The 18,512-nt window shown below is 59.6% G+C and overlaps 1 protein-coding gene across 2 annotated transcripts in view; it reads left to right on the forward strand.

Annotated features, from left to right (window-relative positions):
- ATP6V1C2 (ATPase H+ transporting V1 subunit C2) overlaps nt 1–18,512 on the forward strand; it is a 42,130-nt gene that overhangs the window by 20,459 nt on the left and 3,159 nt on the right. Inside the window, exons 4-11 of one of the 2 annotated variants that reach the window (XM_036263021.1) lie at nt 2,893–2,987; nt 7,888–7,979; nt 10,500–10,598; nt 11,050–11,118; nt 13,240–13,332; nt 13,415–13,508; nt 15,737–15,874; nt 16,687–16,784. In XM_036263021.1, the coding sequence (XP_036118914.1) occupies nt 2,893–2,987; nt 7,888–7,979; nt 10,500–10,598; nt 11,050–11,118; nt 13,240–13,332; nt 13,415–13,508; nt 15,737–15,874; nt 16,687–16,784 (778 nt within the window). The remainder of the gene's footprint in view (nt 1–2,892; nt 2,988–7,887; nt 7,980–10,499; nt 10,599–11,049; nt 11,119–13,239; nt 13,333–13,414; nt 13,509–15,736; nt 15,875–16,686; nt 16,785–18,512) is intronic. The other variant, XM_036263022.1, reaches the window with a different exon arrangement.

The following is an 18,512-nucleotide window of genomic DNA, read 5'->3' on the forward strand; positions in this document are numbered from 1 at the left end:
TCTGGCTGAGGCTTCCCTGTTATTTGTTGGATGGGGAAGTCCTTTTCTTCTGCAGACCTGGTGGCTAACAGGAATCACCGGAGAAACTCAGTGTAGCCCCCGCAGGTGGGATTTTTCTTTTCTTTTTTTAAATCCTCACCTGAGGATATTTTTTTCCATTTTTATCTTCAGGGAGAGAAAGGGAGAAACGTTAATGTGAGCGAGACACATCGATTGGCTGCCTCCCACACGACCCCGACCAGGGCCGGGGACTGAACTGTAACCTTGACTGGAATCGAACCCACCACTATTTGGTCTGTAGGCTGATGGTCTACCGCTGAGCCAAACTGGCCAGGGCCCGCAGGTGGGGTTTCAGTCCACCTCCTCCTGAGCACAGGAGAGAGTTCCGGTGTGTGGAGGGCCAGCATCCTCATCCAGGAGCGGTCAGACCTGGTCCTGCTGCGCAATGTGCTCCATGACCTTGGCAGGTCACCTCCCTGGGTCTTGGTTTTCTCACCTGTCAGTGACTCAGCCCTGTGTAGGCTCTTAGCTTTGCCTGGGCTCCTTTTGCTTTTGTTCGCTCTTTGCCCTGAGCTAAGCGTTGGGCATGGAAGGGCACAGACGTGTTTGATTTCAGTAGAAATGGCCCAAACACGCCATTGTCTCACCTGGGCCCTAGAATATGCACAGACACCATCAGCACCTGAAGGTCCCTCTGGCTGACCAGCTGCAGCCCATTCGGTCACAGGTCCCGCTTTGGCGCTCAGATGTGATCACTGTTGCTCATGCTGCCCGAGTGAGCCTGCCTGGCTCGTGGTCAGACCTCAGGGGCCATCAGTCCTCAGCCTGGGCAGGGGGGTGGGGCCGGTTCTCCAGAGAGCAGGCAGAGGCAGCCACTGGGGGCGCTGGAAGGCCCAAGGACTGTCCCGGGCCCCGTTCTCACCAAAGGCTGTGTGCGTGGACCAGGCAAGGCCACCCTTGGATGCATGACCTGGCGTAATGGTCAGTGTCTGGAGCTGGAGCTGGTGCTCTGGATGTGGGGGCGGAGGAGGAGGAGAAGGAGAAGGAGGAGGTCACAGTCAAAACTTGAGGCCTCTGCAGGGATGCTGCACAGCCTCCTTATCCATCCCCTTCCCCTGCTTCATCCTCGGACACTCCTGCTCGGCTACTGAGTACCAAGCACTGTGCCGAGTGCTGGGCATTCAGAGATGATTGCCCTCCGGGAGCTGCCAGCTGGGGGCAGACCCACAGCGTCAGACCCTCTGTGATGAGATGGAGACCGAGACGGAGCCAGCACAAGGGACGGGCCGAGTCGAAAAGGGATTCCAGTTCTAGTGGAGACGGGGACTCATCCTCTCTAGTCTGACAGCCATGGAGGCCTGGGGATCTCTGAAAATGCACGGAGTCCAGAGCCTGGTCTGCAAAGTATTTCTTCTAAGCAACCAGACAGTGTGAGTCCGCACAATGACCAGGGCTGTTAGGAGGATTCGTGCACGGAGCCCTAGCTCCGTGCCGGGCACCGTGCCAGGCTCTGGAGACACAGAGGCAGAGTCGTCTGCCCTCAAGGACCCCAAAGAGCAAGAGAATCAGGCACGATCGGGCAGCGTCCACAGTGTAGTGGGACAGGCGAGTGTGGGTGGGCTCAGGCCACGGGGGGCAGGGGTGGTTGGTCTCCAATCTGATGTTGCAGGAGAGCGTGAGGGGTCAGCGGTGGCTTGGCTTGGGCGGTGGTGTGTCTACTGGGTGCAGGAGGTGGCAGAGGGGAGGGAAGGGGGAGAGACCCCAAAGCACACACCTGCCCAGCATCTCCTGCCTGGGCTGCCTGGCCCCTGGCCGTGGGTGGGGGATGGTTCCTGCCTGTCAGGGTGTGACCAGCATGCTTGCCCAGTGCCTGGCCCACCGTAGGGATCGGGGACTCCTGGTGCCACAGGAGGAGTCCTTCAAGACCTTTCGGTTCCACCTGTTATTATCCAGATATTCATTCAGGTCCGCCTGTGTCTGGACCCTTCCCACAAGGTCATTTCCCCGCCGTAGTGTGGCAATACCAACATCTATGCTCATGCCAAATGAATACCCAAATCTGTATCGGTCTGCTTGGCTGCTGTAACAAAGTGCCACGGGCTGGATCTTAAACAGCAGACACTGCTCTCGAGTTCTGGAGGCCGGATGGAGAGAAAGGTGCCGGCGGGCGGGGCTCCTGGTGGGAACCTCTCCCTTCGCTGGGTCCGCATGTGGGCCCGTCTGGGTGCGAGCACATGCGTGTCTCTAATTGTAAGGACCTTTTATATACAAATAAAGGACACACACCGAAAAACGCACATTCGTACCAGATACTGAAACCACATGCACTGATTCCAGCATTTTGCTGATGTCTAAAATGCCTTCTTTGAAACAGACCCAGTGTGTTGAAACCACCCCTGTCTAGTGCTTGGACACAGGAGCAGGAAGATGGTCTGTCTTGGGAGCAGGTGGCATCCAGGACAGGCTGCGTGTCTTTGGGGGTTGGCTGGGTGTCCTCTGGCGTGCCTTCGGGGTACCTCATATGAGAAGGCTGACTCAGCAGAGGCATGTGACCCAAGCAACTGGAAAAGGCAGGGAAGTAGCCTGGTGCCCCCAGAATCTCAACCGACTTTGTTCCCATTTCCTGGCAAAGCAAACCTCCTAAATGCAGGTCTCGGGGCAGCTATCTGCATGTGGTGGGGTGTTTTACCGAGGGGTTCAGGGTGCTGCCAACAGCCAGGCAGCTGGCTCAGCACTGTCCCCAGGGGGAACGTGCGCCGTCCCAGAACCTGAGTCTGTCGTCTGGCCTCGCTAACTGCTTCCTCGGTCGCATGGGACGCCGGGTTGGGGTGGACAGCTGTCTCCTTGCTGAGAGCCCCGCTCATGTGTTGAAATGTGTCTGTGTTCTTCCAGTTGATTTAACGTCCTTCGTCACACACTTCGAATGGGACATGGCCAAATACCCCGCGAAGCAGCCGCTGCTGAGCGTGGTGGACACTCTAGCAAAGGTAAGAGAGGCCCTCCCTCGGCGGACACTTACTCTCCTGTGCCTGGGGACCTCTGGCCGTCTGATGCAGTTGTACGTAGCATGTGGACCCCGGCAAAGCAGAGAGGGACCTTCTGGGAGGCTGGGTTCTAGCCCTGCTAGGTGACCCTGGGTGGGGTCCCGTCCCCATCTGCCTCCTGCCAGCCCTGAGCCAGTGTGTGTGTGGGGGTCTGAGGTGTGGCCCTCCAGGCCCTAGGCAAGGCCACAGACCTTTGGGTGCCCTGAAAATGGCAAAGACGACCACCTGCCTGCCCTCCACCTCTTCTAGCCCTGTCACCTGGCTGAGTGTCTGTGTCGCACAGGACAGTCCCCTCGACTGGCAGCTCCCTGAGCCTCCAGTGTCTGACCCAGCCCCGTGCCCTTCACTTCCCTGACCTCCAGCTCTTTCCTTTTCAAAAGGTGCTGATGGAGGGGGGCCCACCCTGACCCGCCCTTAGAACATGCCCCCTGCCCCCTGAAGGTCATTGTTCACTTGCCAAAAAGTATCTGTTTTTGTGGAGAGTTTGGCTTGGAAGCCCTCACTCCTGGGACCTGTCCTCCGGGGGTCCCTGTGGTGCCCGTGACAATAGGGAGGCAGTAAACGCCACCCCGTGTCTGCCCTCATGGTAAGCAGCGGTCTCCAGCTTCTGCTTCCCGGATGAAAGCACATGACTCTGGGGACCCTGGGGGTCTCACAGCCGTGCCGACTCCTGTGTGTCCCACTGAGGTGTCCCCTCTCCCTCCACCACACATGGGGCCCTCGTGGGTCAGTCTCCTGCTGGCCTGCGTGGCTGGGAGTGTCAGCCAGGCCAGGAACAAAGCCCTCCTGTTGTCTGTTCAGAGAGGCAGAGCCTCCTGGGCGTGGCCGGGCGGGCAGGTGAAGGACATGGCCTCTGGGACCAGTCCCTGTGACGCCCGGTCATCCCTCCTGCCAGGCTGCTGCCCTGCCTGTGTCTCTGGGAACATGGGCGGGGCCAGAAGGCTCGGGAATATGGGTGGGGATCCATGGGCACCACTTACATCACAGGTCCCAGCCCCTGCCGGACGGTTGGGCAGTGATTCTGGAAGGAAGGCCCTTCAAGGAGGGGCTGCCTGAGCACCTGGCAGGTGTGGTTCCCAGGAGGCTGTGGTGCACCTACCTCCACCACCAACCCAGAGGCGCGTGGCAGTCCGTGGGGCTGGCCGCACCCTGCCCTGCACTGAGGCCGACGGAACATCTCTGAGTCCCTGGGACAGTGCTCGCCGAGAGGCTGTCTCAGGGTCACCAGACCCAGTGATGAAGGCCCTGGAGCACACAGGGACATCGGTGAGGGTAGAGCAGGGTGGGGGAGAGAACCTGGCTTCTCTCTAGCCCAGGGGATCCAAAGAATGACTTTGGCAAGAAAGCAGGGAGGGGAGGAGGGCACGGGTTTGGTGGCTTTCCTGGTGTCTGAAACCATGCTGGGCTTTGATTTCTTTGACTCTCGTGTCCCCCTGGGAGGTAGGTGTCACCTTCCGATTTCAGATGGCAGCGGCTGAGGTTAGGTGCCCGCCCCCGGGCCTGCAGGGTTGAGGCATCACGAGGGAGGGGGTGCAGGTCCGGTGCTCTGTGCGTGGCTCCTCCCGGGCCCTGGGCTGATGGCCCTGCAGGAACCTGCTGAGTCAGCCCAGCAGGGGCTCTGGGTATGGCCCCGCACCCTGCCCCGCACCAGGGGCACCCATGTGGTGCCCGCAGCCCGGATCAGGCCTGTCCCGGGGGGGAGGTCTCATCTGCTACCTAGACACAGCCTCGTCCCTGGGAGAGCCACAGGGAGACAGCAGTCGCTTGTGGTCAGTGTCGAGTAGCGTCTTCTGGGTGACTGAGCAGGTCACAGTCCTGGACCCTCTCAGCAGCTGGGAAGGAGCCCGCCTGCCGCTCGCTAAGTGAAGAGGAGCGAGGACAGGGAGGGCTTCCGTCCACTCCTGGCCCTGCATAAGCCTGTCAGCCTGTCACCTGGTCGGGGACCCGCCAGCCATGCTGTCAGTCTCCACAGGCTAGGACATGCCGTAGCTTCAAAAAAGCCCCCAAATCTCCGTGGCATAACAGTAAAAGGTCTATGCCTCCGCCGATGCGTGTCCACCCGTGGCTGGCAGGGCCTGCTCCTTGTCAACTCACGTGGGGTGCTGGCTACTGGTGTCCCCGCCACCCGAAACCTCTCTGGGTGCTGCCGGGGGCCTGCCCCAGTGGCGGAGGCGGGGCTGGTGTTCGGTTCTGCGGAACTGGGCTGGCTAAGCACTGGCCGCCCCTCTTCGGGAAGCGCGCAGGTGACCCGCCCGCCCTCGGGGAGCTCAGCCTGTGGAGGGACGGACTCCCCTTCGGAATGACCTGCCCCGTGGATCGGAGCTCGCAGTAATTCCGCGACACCGAGCCCACAGAGGGGCAGGAGCTGACGCAGGTCACGCAGCCGGTCAGAGTGGGAACCGGCGTTCAGAGACGGGCCTGGCTGGGGTCAGAGTGGGAACCGGGGTTCAGAGACGGGCCTGGCTGGGGTCAGAGTGGGAACCGGCGTTCAGAGACGGGCCTGGCTGGGGTCAGAGTGGGAACCGGCGTTCAGAGACGGACGGGCCTGGCTGGGGTCAGAGTGGGACCGGTGGTTCAGTTCAGAGATGGGCCTGGCTGGGGTCAGAGTGGGAACCGGCGTTCAGAGACGGACGGGCCTGGCTGGGGTCAGAGTGGGAACCGGGGTTCAGAGACGGACGGGCCTGGCTGGGGTCAGAGTGGGAACCGGGGTTCAGAGATGGGCCTGGCTGGGGTCAGAGTGGGAACCGGCGTTCAGAGACGGACGGGCCTGGCTGGGGTCAGAGTGGGAACCGGGGTTCAGAGACGGGCCTGGCTGGGGTCAGAGTGGGAACCGGCGTTCAGAGACGGACGGGCCTGGCTGGGGTCAGAGTGGGAACCGGCGTTCAGGGACGGGCCTGGCTGGGGTCTGAGTGGGATCCGGGGTTCAGAGACGGGCTGGCTGGGGTCAGAGTGGGACACCGCGTTCAGAGACGGACGGGCCTGGCTGGGGTCAGAGTGGGAACCGGGGTTCAGAGACGGACGGGCCTGGCTGGGGTCAGAGTGGGAACCGGCGTTCAGAGACGGACGGGCCTGGCTGGGGTCAGAGTGGGAACTGGCGTTCAGAGACGGACGGGCCTGGCTGGGGTCAGAGTGGGAACCGGCGTTCAGAGACGGACGGGCCTGGCTGGGGTCAGAGTGGGAACCGGCGTTCAGAGACGGGCCTGGCTGGTCCCAGAGCCCAGGCCCCGCTCGCTGCGTCACTGTTTCCAGACGCCCACTCAGGTTTCGCTGGCTCCTGGTGAAACTGGAACAGTAAGGGTGGCGCAGGATTTCTTTTTCTTTTTATTTATTTGTTTGTTTGTTTGACTTTTTCCTTTAAAAACACAAAACAAACCTTATTTTAGAAATCAAGATCTGTGGCTGGTACCCGTGCCAGTTCCCTGTTATGGAAGATGCTACCAGTGGAGGAAACTGGAGCACGGCATCACGTGTACTATTTTTACAATTGTCTGTAACTCTACGCTCATTGCAAAGTAAGACACTTTTTAAAATTGTAAAAAAAAATTGTAAATCTTACCCCCCAAAATCAAACATATCCAAATGTAAAGCTAAGCACTAAAGGCCTCCCGTGACATCAGCTGCCCCATTCCCGCTCCCTAAAGGCTACTGACATTTAAAAGTTTATGCCTGGCTGGTGTGGCTCGGTGGATGGAGCGTCGTCCCATGGACTGAGAGGTCCCGGTTTGTCCCGCTCACGGCACATGCCTGGGTTGCGGGCTCGACCCCCAGGAGGGGGCGTGCAGGAGGCAGCCGATCCATGTTTCTCTCTCACATCAATGTTTCTATCGCTCCCTTCCTCTCTCTCTAAAAAAAAATTAAAAAAAATAATTTGAAGTGGCTCCTTCCATCCATATAAAAACTGTATCTATTTCAACTCACACGTGTTCATATCCTACAGATCAGTCTTTTTCATAGAATGGTTCTGGAGATGGCCCGGGTCAGCATGTGCTGATCTGGTGCATTTGGTGACGTGGTATCAGTGTTGTCCCCTGTGGCTGGTGGCGAGCCACCGGTGAGGTGCCACTGACCGTGGCCGAGGAGAGAGAGGTGGGAGGAGATGGGCACAGTGTGTCTCAGGAGCCGTGGGGATGGGCCCTGCGCCCGTGTGTGCCAGCACAGGAACCTACCTCGTTCGTGGCACCTGTGACGTGGGTGCCAGACTCTGGAACTGGCCCCAGGTTAGGGACCCTGGAGCAGGCGGATGGGCTTTGTCAGATTCCCGACAGCTCCCACCGCGGAGAGGGGCTCGCCGAGGCCGGGTGGCTGTGCTCAGTGACTGCACACCCGCCGTGGGAGCGTCATCTGTGAACTGGGCACTGGTGGGCGTTTCCTTTCCCTGTTTCCGGCCCTTGGGGAGGACACTCTCGTGCCTGCTGCACCGGAGTCAGGAGAGCTGGGCCTTGGCCACTGCAGGAGGGTGTCTGGGACGTGCTCCTGAGACTTCTGGAACAAGGGGCTCCCCTTAGCATGAGGCTGCTGACCTGCCCCTCCACAGAGCGGGAAGGGGCTGCTTGGGGCGCAGCTGAGCCCGGAGACCTGGCTCTGTCGGGGCTGAGCCATGGCGGGCCCCCTTAGAAGCCAGGATGAGGGCAGCCTGAGACGGGCTTGAAGTCACCCCAGAAAAGCCAGTCAGGCCTTCCCCGCCTCCCAGGGCCTCACTGTAGGGCCGAATGTGCATGTCTCAGACAAGCCATCCCTGGTGGACGGGCAGGGTTCGTTGTCTTTTCTTTAAGGACACCAGGAGCCATTTGTGCACATTTGAAAAGTTTGACCAACTCTTTAAACTCTTCTGCTTCCCAAATAGCAACTGGCACAGATCGAGACGGACCTGAAATCCCGCACGGCCGCCTACAACACTCTCAAGACGAACCTGGAGAATCTGGAGAAGAAATCCCAGTGAGTGTCCGTGTCCCGAGCCGGGCGGGCAGGACCCGGCTGGGCACGTGCACGTGCCGTGCAGATCCTGGGGTGACCAGGGTCAGTGTCTGAGAGCGAGTGAGACAGACAGACAGACAGACAGACAGACACAGAGGTACTTATTCTTAGAGTGTGCTGGGAGGGGAGGACCTGGAGCAGACCAGGGGGAGGAGGAGCCCCGGCAGGGGTTGATGGCACCTCCCTGCCTGTGCCCAGAGGGGAATATGATGGGGAAGGTGCCTCCTTCCCTCTACCCACCCTCTGCCAGGTTATGAAGGACACCGGGGTGCGCCCCAGGATTCTTCTTCCCCTGTGGGAGCTTTACAGAGGCCCCTCCTCCCATAGGCAGCAGGAGGCGGGTGTCAGCGCCTGGCCCTCTGTGAGTGCCAGCAGGCAGCCGGGGCCCGTGGCTAGAGCAGAGCAGCCTCGGGACTCGGGTGCCCTCTGCACCCACGGAAGGACCGCCGTGTGGAGAGGGAGCCGACTGGCTGGCCTCACAGACACATCTCCAAGGTGGTGGGAGGTGCCCGGAGAACAGCATGAGGCCAGTGTCAGAACGCCCGCAGCTGTCCTGTGAGTGAGTGAGCTCCCTGTTGTTGGAGGCATGTAAGAAGAAGCTGTGTGAGCTCCCGCTGGGGAGGCTGCGAGGTGATGACGAATAGGGCTAAGCTGGCACAGACAGTCCTTCCAGGCTCCCTAGTTTCTGGTTTGGTTCTGTTGCTGGTTCTGTGAAGATACTCTAGAGATAAGAAGTGGCTGGGGGGGGGGGGAGCTCAGAACCAGCTGCCCCCTCAGATGGCCATCCCCTGATTGGCTCACCACTGTGAGCCAAGAAAAAGTCACTAGGGACGTCCCTCCTACTTCCTCTTCTCTCTCCTGCTGGCCCCCGGGCCTGTTGTTACTTTTGAGCACAGCAAACAGTACACTTGTGGGAAATGCGAACCCGAGGGGGAGCTGCACCGCCACCCGGAACCGTCCTCGGTTGCCTGACTCGGTGTCAGCACTACGTGGGCACCAGCAGAGTTGCCCAACCCGGGGGGAGCCACCAGAGGGTAGAGAGCCCGGCGTAGATCCGTGGCGGGTTTTTTTCTTTTTTTTTTATCCTCACCCGAGGATATTTTTCCATTTTTTGTACAGATAGAGCGGGAGGGAGAGAGAGGAAGAGAGAGAGAAACATCGACGTGAAGGGACACATCGAGTGGCTGCCACCCGCACGACCAACCAGGGCCGGGGACAAACTGCAACCGAGGTACATGCCCTTAGCGGGAACTGAACCCGGGTCTCTCCGGACCGCAGGCCGACGCTCTAACCGCTGAGCCAAACCGGCCAGGGCTCCCTTGCGGTTTTGACCAGTGCGCCCAGGGGCCCTTCGCCTGCCACTCACACCCCAACTGTAGACCTAAGAGTGGTCTGGTCCAACCTCCTCAGCCAGCCGTAAGGAGGTTCACTCGCCAACACACAGTGACACCGAGATCGACCTGTTGACACACACTCCGAGGGAGGGCACGGAGGGTGGCGAGGGTGGGGCCGGCACTGCCTCCCTCTCGTGACTCTTTTCTTCATCTCGTAAGCGTCTATGAAGCACCTGCTATAAGCACTAGACTCAGGCCTTACGCTAGATCCTAAAGATAAAGGCCGGAATAATGTAGAACTTCTGCCCTTGGAGGGCTCACAATCATCCCTTCCGCAAGTATTTAGGGAAAGTCTCCGTTGTGCAGGGGTACAGGTGTGAACAAGGCAGGTAAGCCTGGCTGTAAGGAAACCTGGGGCCTTCGGGGCGGGACCCTCAGGGACTTGCCGGCGACAGTGTAGGAGGCCGAAGAGGGACGTGCAGGCTCCCTGGGCAGGCCGGAGAGCCTGTGGGATGGCATTTCACCTAAAGCTTTGGCCTCAGCTAAGCGCTCGAGAGCCATTTATTTGGGAAGCATTGCACGCCAATCGACCTGCTAGCTAACAACACGGCCTAAGTGCAGATGGTACGCGCAGTCTCCTTAGCTGGTCTTGGCCCATTTGCTGTAGCGGCCTTGATCCATGTGCTAAAAATACCATGACCTGGATGCAGACCGGGTTCCACTGGGCACATAGAAAGCTATTTCGGGTGAGTGTCCCCTGGCTGCGGGGCCTGGGAGGCGTGCAAAGTGAACCGGAGCTCTCCCCGGGCCGGTCTCTGCCCAGGACAGCCCGGGCAGCTTCGTGAGCTGGCCACTGTATTGACACTTGAGTAACGTGAGCCCCCAGTGGTCCCCTCCCCGCAGCAGTGACGGCACCAGGGCAGCACAGGTGTCCGAGGCGTTGGAATTAGCAGCCCCTCGGGTGACTGGTGATAGCACCTGAGGCCCTGCCCCCTCCAGAGCTGGGGGCACACTGAGCCCAGGTCCCTGCCCTCCCAGGGAACACCCTGAGCTGGTCCCGCCCCCGTGTGCTGTGGGTGTGCGGGGTCCGAGCCGCCTGCAGGTGCCTGTCTGCTGATCCCACCCACTTTGTCCCACATGGATGCAGGGGGAACCTCTTCACTCGGACACTTAGCGACATTGTGAACAAAGAAGACTTTGTGCTGGATTCCGAGTATCTGGTCACACTTTTGGTCATCGTCCCCAAGTAAGTGGGCAGGGAAGGTGTGCATTTGGGGTCTCAACCATCATGAAAGGAGACTGGCCCTGCCCAACAGAGAGGAGGAGGAGTCACCCACACCGGGTCCTAGGCCCTGGGTGAGGCTGGGTGGTGGTAGCGGGCAGGGCGATGCTGCTGCCCCTGAGCACCTGCTGGTGCCAGATGCCAGCAAGCGTACGGGGTGGCTGTGGGCAGTTGTGCCCCAGGCCACACTGGGCCAGGATTACGAAGATCAGGTGTTCAGAGTCTCACGGGGAGGCTAGGCCCAGGGTGGGGCTGGGTAGGGGGCTCCCAGAGCCCATGCAGGGCCTCAGAGGTTTGGGGCTCTCGGTCCTGCTCACCTCCGTCCCTTGGGAAAAGGGGTCTGCAGCTTCCTGAACATTCAGGACACCCCACAGCCTTTTCTGCAGAAATACTGAACTGCTCTGTGTTCTCGCAGACCAAACTACGCACAATGGCAAAAAACCTACGAATCTCTCTCGGACATGGTAGTCCCTCGGTCAACCAAGTAAGTGAGACCCCAGCTTGACTCCGGGGTCCCTGGGAAGCATGTGTGGGTGCTCTGGGGCACGTAACCACCAAACACGTGTGCCTGCCCCTCGACCCGGAGTTCCTTCACAGCCCTGCACCCAGCCGCATGCCAGACTCCCTCCATCTTTTGGAACCTCCCTGCCTTGCCCTCTCTTCCGGGAAGCCCTCCCTGGCTACCCTCCCTGGCTGCACTCTGCTCTGCCTTGTCAGCTCTGTGTGGTTTCTTCCCCAACCTGAGGATCAAGCAAGGGCCTGGCCAGGATGGCATAGAGTGGGGGAGGGTGGAAACCATCTCAGCGTGTGGCCTGCTGGGGTCAGAGCAGGAGTGGCCAGTGAGGACTGGGTAAGTGACAGAAGAAGGGGTAAAAGAATATATTCATCCTGGGAACACCAGCTGGGAAAGCCCGTGATGTCGGGCTGCGTGCAGCCGCTCGGGGAGGTCTCCCTACGTGATGCTGAGCCAGCCGCAGAAGGTCCACAGCAGGCGGCCGTTTGTTTACGTGCTAAAAGCGGACAAACTAAACCTCACGTGACTTGGGCCCAGTAGAACCATGGGGGTGTTTGTGGATAGGAAATGCCAGGCTCAGCACAGCGGTGACCCCGGGGGTAGAGCAGAATGCCGCGAGGGTGGGGTTTCTGCCAGAGGAAAATGTATATCTTAAGCTGAGTGGCAGATTCATAGGTATTTGCTGTTCTCTGTGCCTTTTTGTACGTCTGGAAGAACTTGTCATTTTAAAGAATGTGACAGTGAGTCCCATTCATCTGCCTCCCAGCGCACGAGCTCAGCCTGGGGACAGCCCTGCCCACTCCCACGCCAGTCCGGTGGCTGGAGGGCACCTGCCAGGGGCTGGTTCTGCGGGGTCACAGATTCAGGAGGCGCAGGGGACAGGACAAGCACAGCCTGAGGTCCCACGGGAGGCTAGAGACAGGAGCCAGGGCAGCGTGCCTGCAGGGGCAGGGGGCACAGACAGGCAGAGGGGCTGACCCTCGCAGCTGGCCTGCTTGGCAGGAGCGTCCCCTGCTCTCCAGTGCTGCCTCTCCATGGGGATACCGGCTGGGGGGCCTTGGCCTCAGACCACACCCCCTGGCCTCGTGCTGTCAGAGGGCCCCTGAGGACAGAGATGACTCTGGAAAGGTCTCTGCAGCCTGGGGTCAGCATCTGTGGGTGTGAGTTCAGGAACCAGGAACGGCCCAGCCGATGTGGCTCAGTGGCTGAGCGTCGACCCTGCACCAAGAGGTCACCGGTTCGATTCCTGGTCAGGGCACATGCCCAGGTTGTGGGCCCGATCCCCAGTGGGGGGCATGCAGGAGGTGGCTAATCGATGTTCTCTCTCATCGATGTTTCTATCTCTCTCTCCCTCTCCCTTCCTCTCTCTCTAAAATCAATAAATGAAAAAAAAAAAAAAAAAAAAAGAGAAACAGGAAAGGGCCCCGTCAGCATGCTCCTCAAGCTCTGCCTGGGTCCGAGGACTCCCATTATCGGGTCATCTGGCCAGCGGGACCCAAAGAGGCTTAGATCGCTGGGCCGACCGACCCATGCCTTTGGGGACAGCAGCCACCGTGGTTTTGTGTTGAGGTGTGCCGGGAGGCTGTGTCTAATTAGAACGCCGTGACATTGGATGTGACATGGCCATTGTGAGGTGGTTTCCACCAACTGACACTCCACCCCGCTTCCCTGTAGCCACAGCATGTCGGCGCCAGGGGCACCTGGGCGCACACGAGGTGACCAGGACCCAGGAGTAGCTTGATCTCAGGCATTTTATGAACAGGAGCCAGACCCCCGATCCCTGCCCAGCTAGGCTCCAGTCCCTCCCTCCCCTCGAGAGCCTGTGTTTGGATGGCATGAAGGCCCCTGGGACAGCCTGAGGCCGAGTGAAAGGGACAGGGAGGAAGGGGAGTAGCAGGCAGCCGCGGCCACAGAGCCAAGAGCTGGGAAGTGGGAGGGATGCCCTGGTCCCCCGGCCTCCGTGCTGTCAGGACCCTTGGGCATAGGCCACCGGGCGGAGGGGGACAGCAGCCACCGGTAGTGACCGCCTCCCATGGGAGAGGACAGGCCCCTTCCGCCCAGCTCCAGCGGGCAGACACTTCTCTCCACCAGACTGATCACCGAGGACAAAGAGGGCGGCCTCTTCACTGTGACTCTGTTTCGGAAAGTGATCGACGATTTCAAAACCAAAGCCAGAGAAAACAAGTAAGCGCCTGGGTGGGCTTCTTCGGGGTGTCCGCTCCCACTGGAAGCTTCGCAGTGAAAGCCTCTCACTTGCTGCTTTAAGGTTCACTGTCCGTGAATTTTACTATGACGAAAAAGAAATCGAAAGGGAACGGGAAGAGATGACCAGATTGCTGTCTGATAAGAAGCAACAATACGTGAGTACCTGCCGTAGGTCAGTGGGTTGTCAGGCGAGGTGGGGACACAGGGGCTCTGCCAGGTCCCCACCTCTCAACTCCGCTGTCCCCAGGCCCCTGGGCACACGCCCCCCGGGAACATGGGCTCTCCGGGGAAAGCCGGAGCAGAGTCTCAGGTGAGGTGACAAGTAACTGTGGAGCTGGTGCCTGAGCCGTGGACCGGGCACTGGGTGCCTTCCAAGACAGGTCTCACCAAGTCTTGGCACTGCCTTCCCTGGGGGCACTGGGCTCATTGTGTTGATGAGAAATCCAGGCTCTCGGGTTAGTGAGCCCTGGCCCGGGGCAGAAGAGCCCGGAGGTCCAGCAGGGCAGGAGGCTCTAGGCAGGGCCACCGCCTCCGAGAGAGGCCCACGGTCGCACTGCTGTCCTTGGCAGAGTGACTTCCAGGTGCGATGTGACGGCCTCCGTCCCTGCGCTGTATTTACCTTTGCTCTGCTCTTAGCAGAGTGGGTGCTTGTCCTTGAGACTTCCTTCCGACGGCAGCCACTCAGAAGCGTCTCGTGTGTGGGGGCAGCCGCGCCGCAGAGGGAGCGGACCAGGCTTTCGTCTTGAAAGGGGAGTCACTCCCCTGCTCTGTGAAATGGGCGCATTCCCGGCGTGGCGCCCTCTGGCTGCAGAGCGGGGCTAAGCCGCGTGGCCCTGTGGGGTAGTGTTCCTGTCCCCTGCCCCAGGCCCAGCAGGGAGGGCTCAGGGAGCACCCCCGTAGTGCAGGGAGGAAGAATGGTCACCTGAACGCCAGGTCTCGGGGAATCGGTGTGTAAACACGGCTGGGGGCGTGCCTGGGTGCACAGCAAGAAGTGTTCTCCTGCGGCCGAGTGTTTGCCCTACGCCTTCCCCGCCTCGGGCACGGGCCTCTGCACATCCGGCCTGAGCTCTCCAGGTCAATGGTCTTCAGAGGGCTCCAGACAAGCCGCCCCTCAGGGTGAGCACCAGCCACGGGGCCCCCGAAATGGGGTTCTTAGAGCCCCGCTGGACTGGCACATCCTCTTAGAGAGGCAATGGGAACTGATCATATAAAAGTGCCCCAAGCATAAATACGTGCACACACGCATGTGTACAGACGTGTGCACCGGAGGAACGCACACACTTCTCAGGTCCTCTGAGTCAGAGCCCTGGGCCCCGAGGCTCAGACTCGTGTGCCCAGGCAAGAAAGGTGCTCACCACCAGAGCTGAAACCCAAAAGGTTCCCTTCTGAACGTCAGCCCTGACACCTGGGAACACCCCCGAGGTCTCTTTAGTGACCCCCAGATCCCTGCCGTGTGTCTGGATGGGAGCCAGATAATGGCAGCTTCCAACCTGTCCAGGAGGCAGGCCCTGCCCGGAGGACAGGTGGTCAGGTCCTCTGGCACCCACCTGTGCGCTGGCATAGACCCCCCGAGGACCAAGGTGACACATGAGCCCGACACCTGCCACCTGGGTCTCAGGTTGCCAGCCGGTGCTTTTTTACACGGTGTAGACTTCTGCGTCCCCCCACGCTGCCCCGGGAGCCCTGCCAGGATCTCGGGGGGGTGGGGTGGAAGGAGACACATGAACTCAGAAACATTCAGTCCCTCTCGAGGCTCTCGCTGTGTGCCAGTGAGCAGGGGATAGCTGAGGTCAGCCCCACCCCGGCCTCTCGAGACTCTCTTACCCCTTGGGCTGTTTGGAGGTGGGCATGACCAGCGCCCTGTGCCTCTTTGGTTCTTGTCAGTCAGAAGGGACAGGCTGGGTCCCGGATGTTCAGTTCCCTTTGAGATCACGGGGTGGGGTTTTCCGGAGCTTTCCACCTGTTGAGAGAAAGGCGTGAAAGGGTGAGGTGTCCGAAAGGCGTGCCTGACTGGCTTCCTGCAGGACCCTGACCGCCAAGGAGGCTGCCACAGGCTGGACTCAGTGGAGCCACCTTGACCGAGGCCACACAGGCCGAGTCTTTACCACTGACACCTCCTGGAGCTGCCCCTGTCCTTGCCTTCCTGACTCAGGCCCAGGGGTGTGGAACCGGCCGCTGCCAGCGATCGGCCCTTTCCCTGGAATAGAACCAAACAAAGACCGTCCCAGCCCCGGGCCCGTCACCCCCCACACCTCCCGTCCGAGGGCACAAGCCCCGAGGGTGGGCTGGCATCGGCTTGCCTTCCCCCCCAGGCGATGGGGCTACTTCTGTGTTTCTGATGCATGTTTCCTGAAAGATTAATAAATCATTTCTGTGCCTTTAGCAAACCTCCTGTGTTGCTCTTAAAAAGGGATCGTCCACCTTCCCGGACCACAAGGTTACGGTAACCCCGCTAGGTAACCCTGCTAGGCCCGCTGCGGGGCACACCGACAGAGAGAGGGAGAGTGAGGGCGAGGGTGAGGTAAGCAACCCCGGGAGCCCGGGTTCCCTGGCTCGCATGTCCTCGCCCGCGCAGGTGTCTTCTGGAAACAAATCCTTGCCTCTCTGTTACCTGATATGGCTTTTGAGGGCTTCTCTTCAAGGAGCCCAGAATGGTGCCTTCTTCCTAATCTGTAGGGCTTCTTTGGGGCTGATCCTGCCCCCCAACAATGGATGGTGCTTATGGGCCAAGGGGCCTCTGCTCTGCCTGGAGGCGGCTGGAGCTGGTGACGGGGCGGGCCCAGCTGGGGGAGGGGTGGCCAGGCAGCCCTGCTGTCCTGCCCGGGCTGGACCCACCCCTGACCTTTGTGGGCAGTTGGAGGTATCAGGTGGGAGCTCAGAGCCTTGGCTGCAAGACTCTGAACTCCCCCAGATGACATTAGTGACGGCTGCCGTGCCCCGAGGGGTTGTGGTCACTGAGGTGGGGCTGGGAGGAGCCCCCTGAACACGGCAGCTGGTGGGTGATGCGGGGACCGGGCCAGAGCCTTCCAAGGTGGACCCCTCGGCAGCACAGTGTCAGGTGGAAGCCTGCCAGCTGCCCACTGAAAGCCCTGAGGTCAGGGGCTGCCCAGCGCCCCGCTGCCCGGTAGCTGGCCTGCTGAGCTTCCCCGGCTCAGGCACCCTGGAGAACGTGGTCCTGGGCCTTGCGCAGGCCTGTTGGACCGACTCGCTGCTTCTGCTGGACACTGGGCATTTCTTCTAAGCTGAGGGCTTGCTCTGTCAGACCTGTGCCCTTTCCTGGCTTGGTGTCGGGCGGAGTGGCCAGGAGGGGTCACGACTCTCCTGTCTCTGCAGGGTCCCCTACTGCGCTGGCTCAAGGTGAACTTCAGCGAAGCCTTCATCGCCTGGGTCCACATCAAGGCGCTCAGAGTGTTCGTGGAGTCTGTGCTCAGGTGGGTGGAGGGGTGCCCGCCCGGGCTGCCTGTGGCGGGGCGGCCGGAGGGAGCCAGCTCTGGGGCCACCGGGCTGCCCGTCCTCGTTTCAGCCCCTACAGCCTCCATAGGGAGGGCATCTCCCTCTGCTCCTCCTGGTCTTGGCCAGGCTGTCCCGAATCCAGTTCCCTTACCTCAGCCTTGAGGGCCCTCTGCCTGGAGCTCTGTCCCTTTCCTGCCAGGATTGGGGCAGGTGCCTCCTCCAATCTGCCCCACCTCACAGGTGCCAGGGCCCAGGGACCCCTGGAGGAAACCCCAGCAACTCGTATTCACCTCCGAGGCCCAACCCCAAAGCACCAGGAAAGAAAACCCAACCCTAACCAAACCCTAACCCTAACCCTAACCCAACCCTAACCCAACCTTAACCCAACACTAACCCTTACCCTAACCCAACGCTAACCCTAACCCTAACCCAACACTAACCCTTACCCTAACCCAACCCTAACCCTAAACCTAACCAAACCCTAACCCTAACCCTAACCCATCCCTAACCCAACCCTACCCTAACCCTAACCCTAACCCAACCCGAACCCTAACCCTAATCCTAACCCTAACCAAACCCTAACCCTAACCCTAAACCAACCCTAACCCTAACCCTAACCCAACCCTAACCCAACCTTAACCCAACACTAACCCTAACCCTAACCCAACCCTAACCCTAACCCAACCCTAACCCAACCCTAACCCTACCCTAACCCAACCAAAACCCAACCTTAACCCAACACTAACCCTAACCCTAACCCAACCCTAACCCTAACCCAACCCTAACCCTAACCCTAACCCAACCCTAACCCTAACCCTAACCCAACCCTAACCCAACCTTAACCCAACACTAACCCTAAACCTAACCCAACCCTAACCCTAACCAAACCCTAACCCTAACCCTAACCCAACCCTAACCCTAACCCAACCCTAACCCAACCTTAACCCAAGACTAACCCTAACCCTAACCCAACCCTAACCCTAACCCTAACCCAACCCTAACCCAACACTAACCCTAACCCTAACCCAACCTTAACCCAACACTAACCCTAACCCTAACCCAACCCTAACCCAACCCTAACCTAACCCTAACCCTAACCCAAACCCAAACCCAACCCAAACCCAACCCAAACCCAACCCAAACCTAACCCAAACCCAACCCAAACCTAGCCCCAAACATAGCCCAAACCTAACCCAAACCTAACCCAACCCTAACCCAAACCGCCGCACCAAAGCTTATTTTACCTTTACTATTTTTTAACAAAAGCAAAGTAGGTTCACTGTGGACACTTTGGAAACTGTAGATAAGCATAAATAATGCATAAAAATCACCTGAAACTTGAGCACCGAGAGAAAACACTGCTAACGTGCTGGTGTGTGTACTCCTTCAGATTTTTGGTTTTTGGCTTTTTAAATTTACAGATGTGCTTCTTTTTTTTTTTTAATCCTCACCTGAGGATGTTTTTCCATTTATTTTCAGAGTGGGAGGGAGACGGAAGGAGTGGGAGAGAGAGAGAGAGAGAGAGAGAGAGAGAAACATCGATATGAGAGAGACACATCCACGGGCTGCCTCCCACACGACCCCGGCCAGGGCTGAGGGCCAAACTGCAACCGAGGTACATGACCTTGACGGAATCGAACCCACGACTCTTTGGTCTGTGGGCCAATGCTCTGAATCACAGACAAACCAGCCAGGGCAAACACTTC

This window comes from Molossus molossus, unplaced genomic scaffold (assembly GCF_014108415.1).
Source record: "Molossus molossus isolate mMolMol1 unplaced genomic scaffold, mMolMol1.p scaffold_m16_p_15, whole genome shotgun sequence".
Taxonomy (NCBI): Eukaryota; Metazoa; Chordata; class Mammalia; order Chiroptera; family Molossidae; genus Molossus; species Molossus molossus.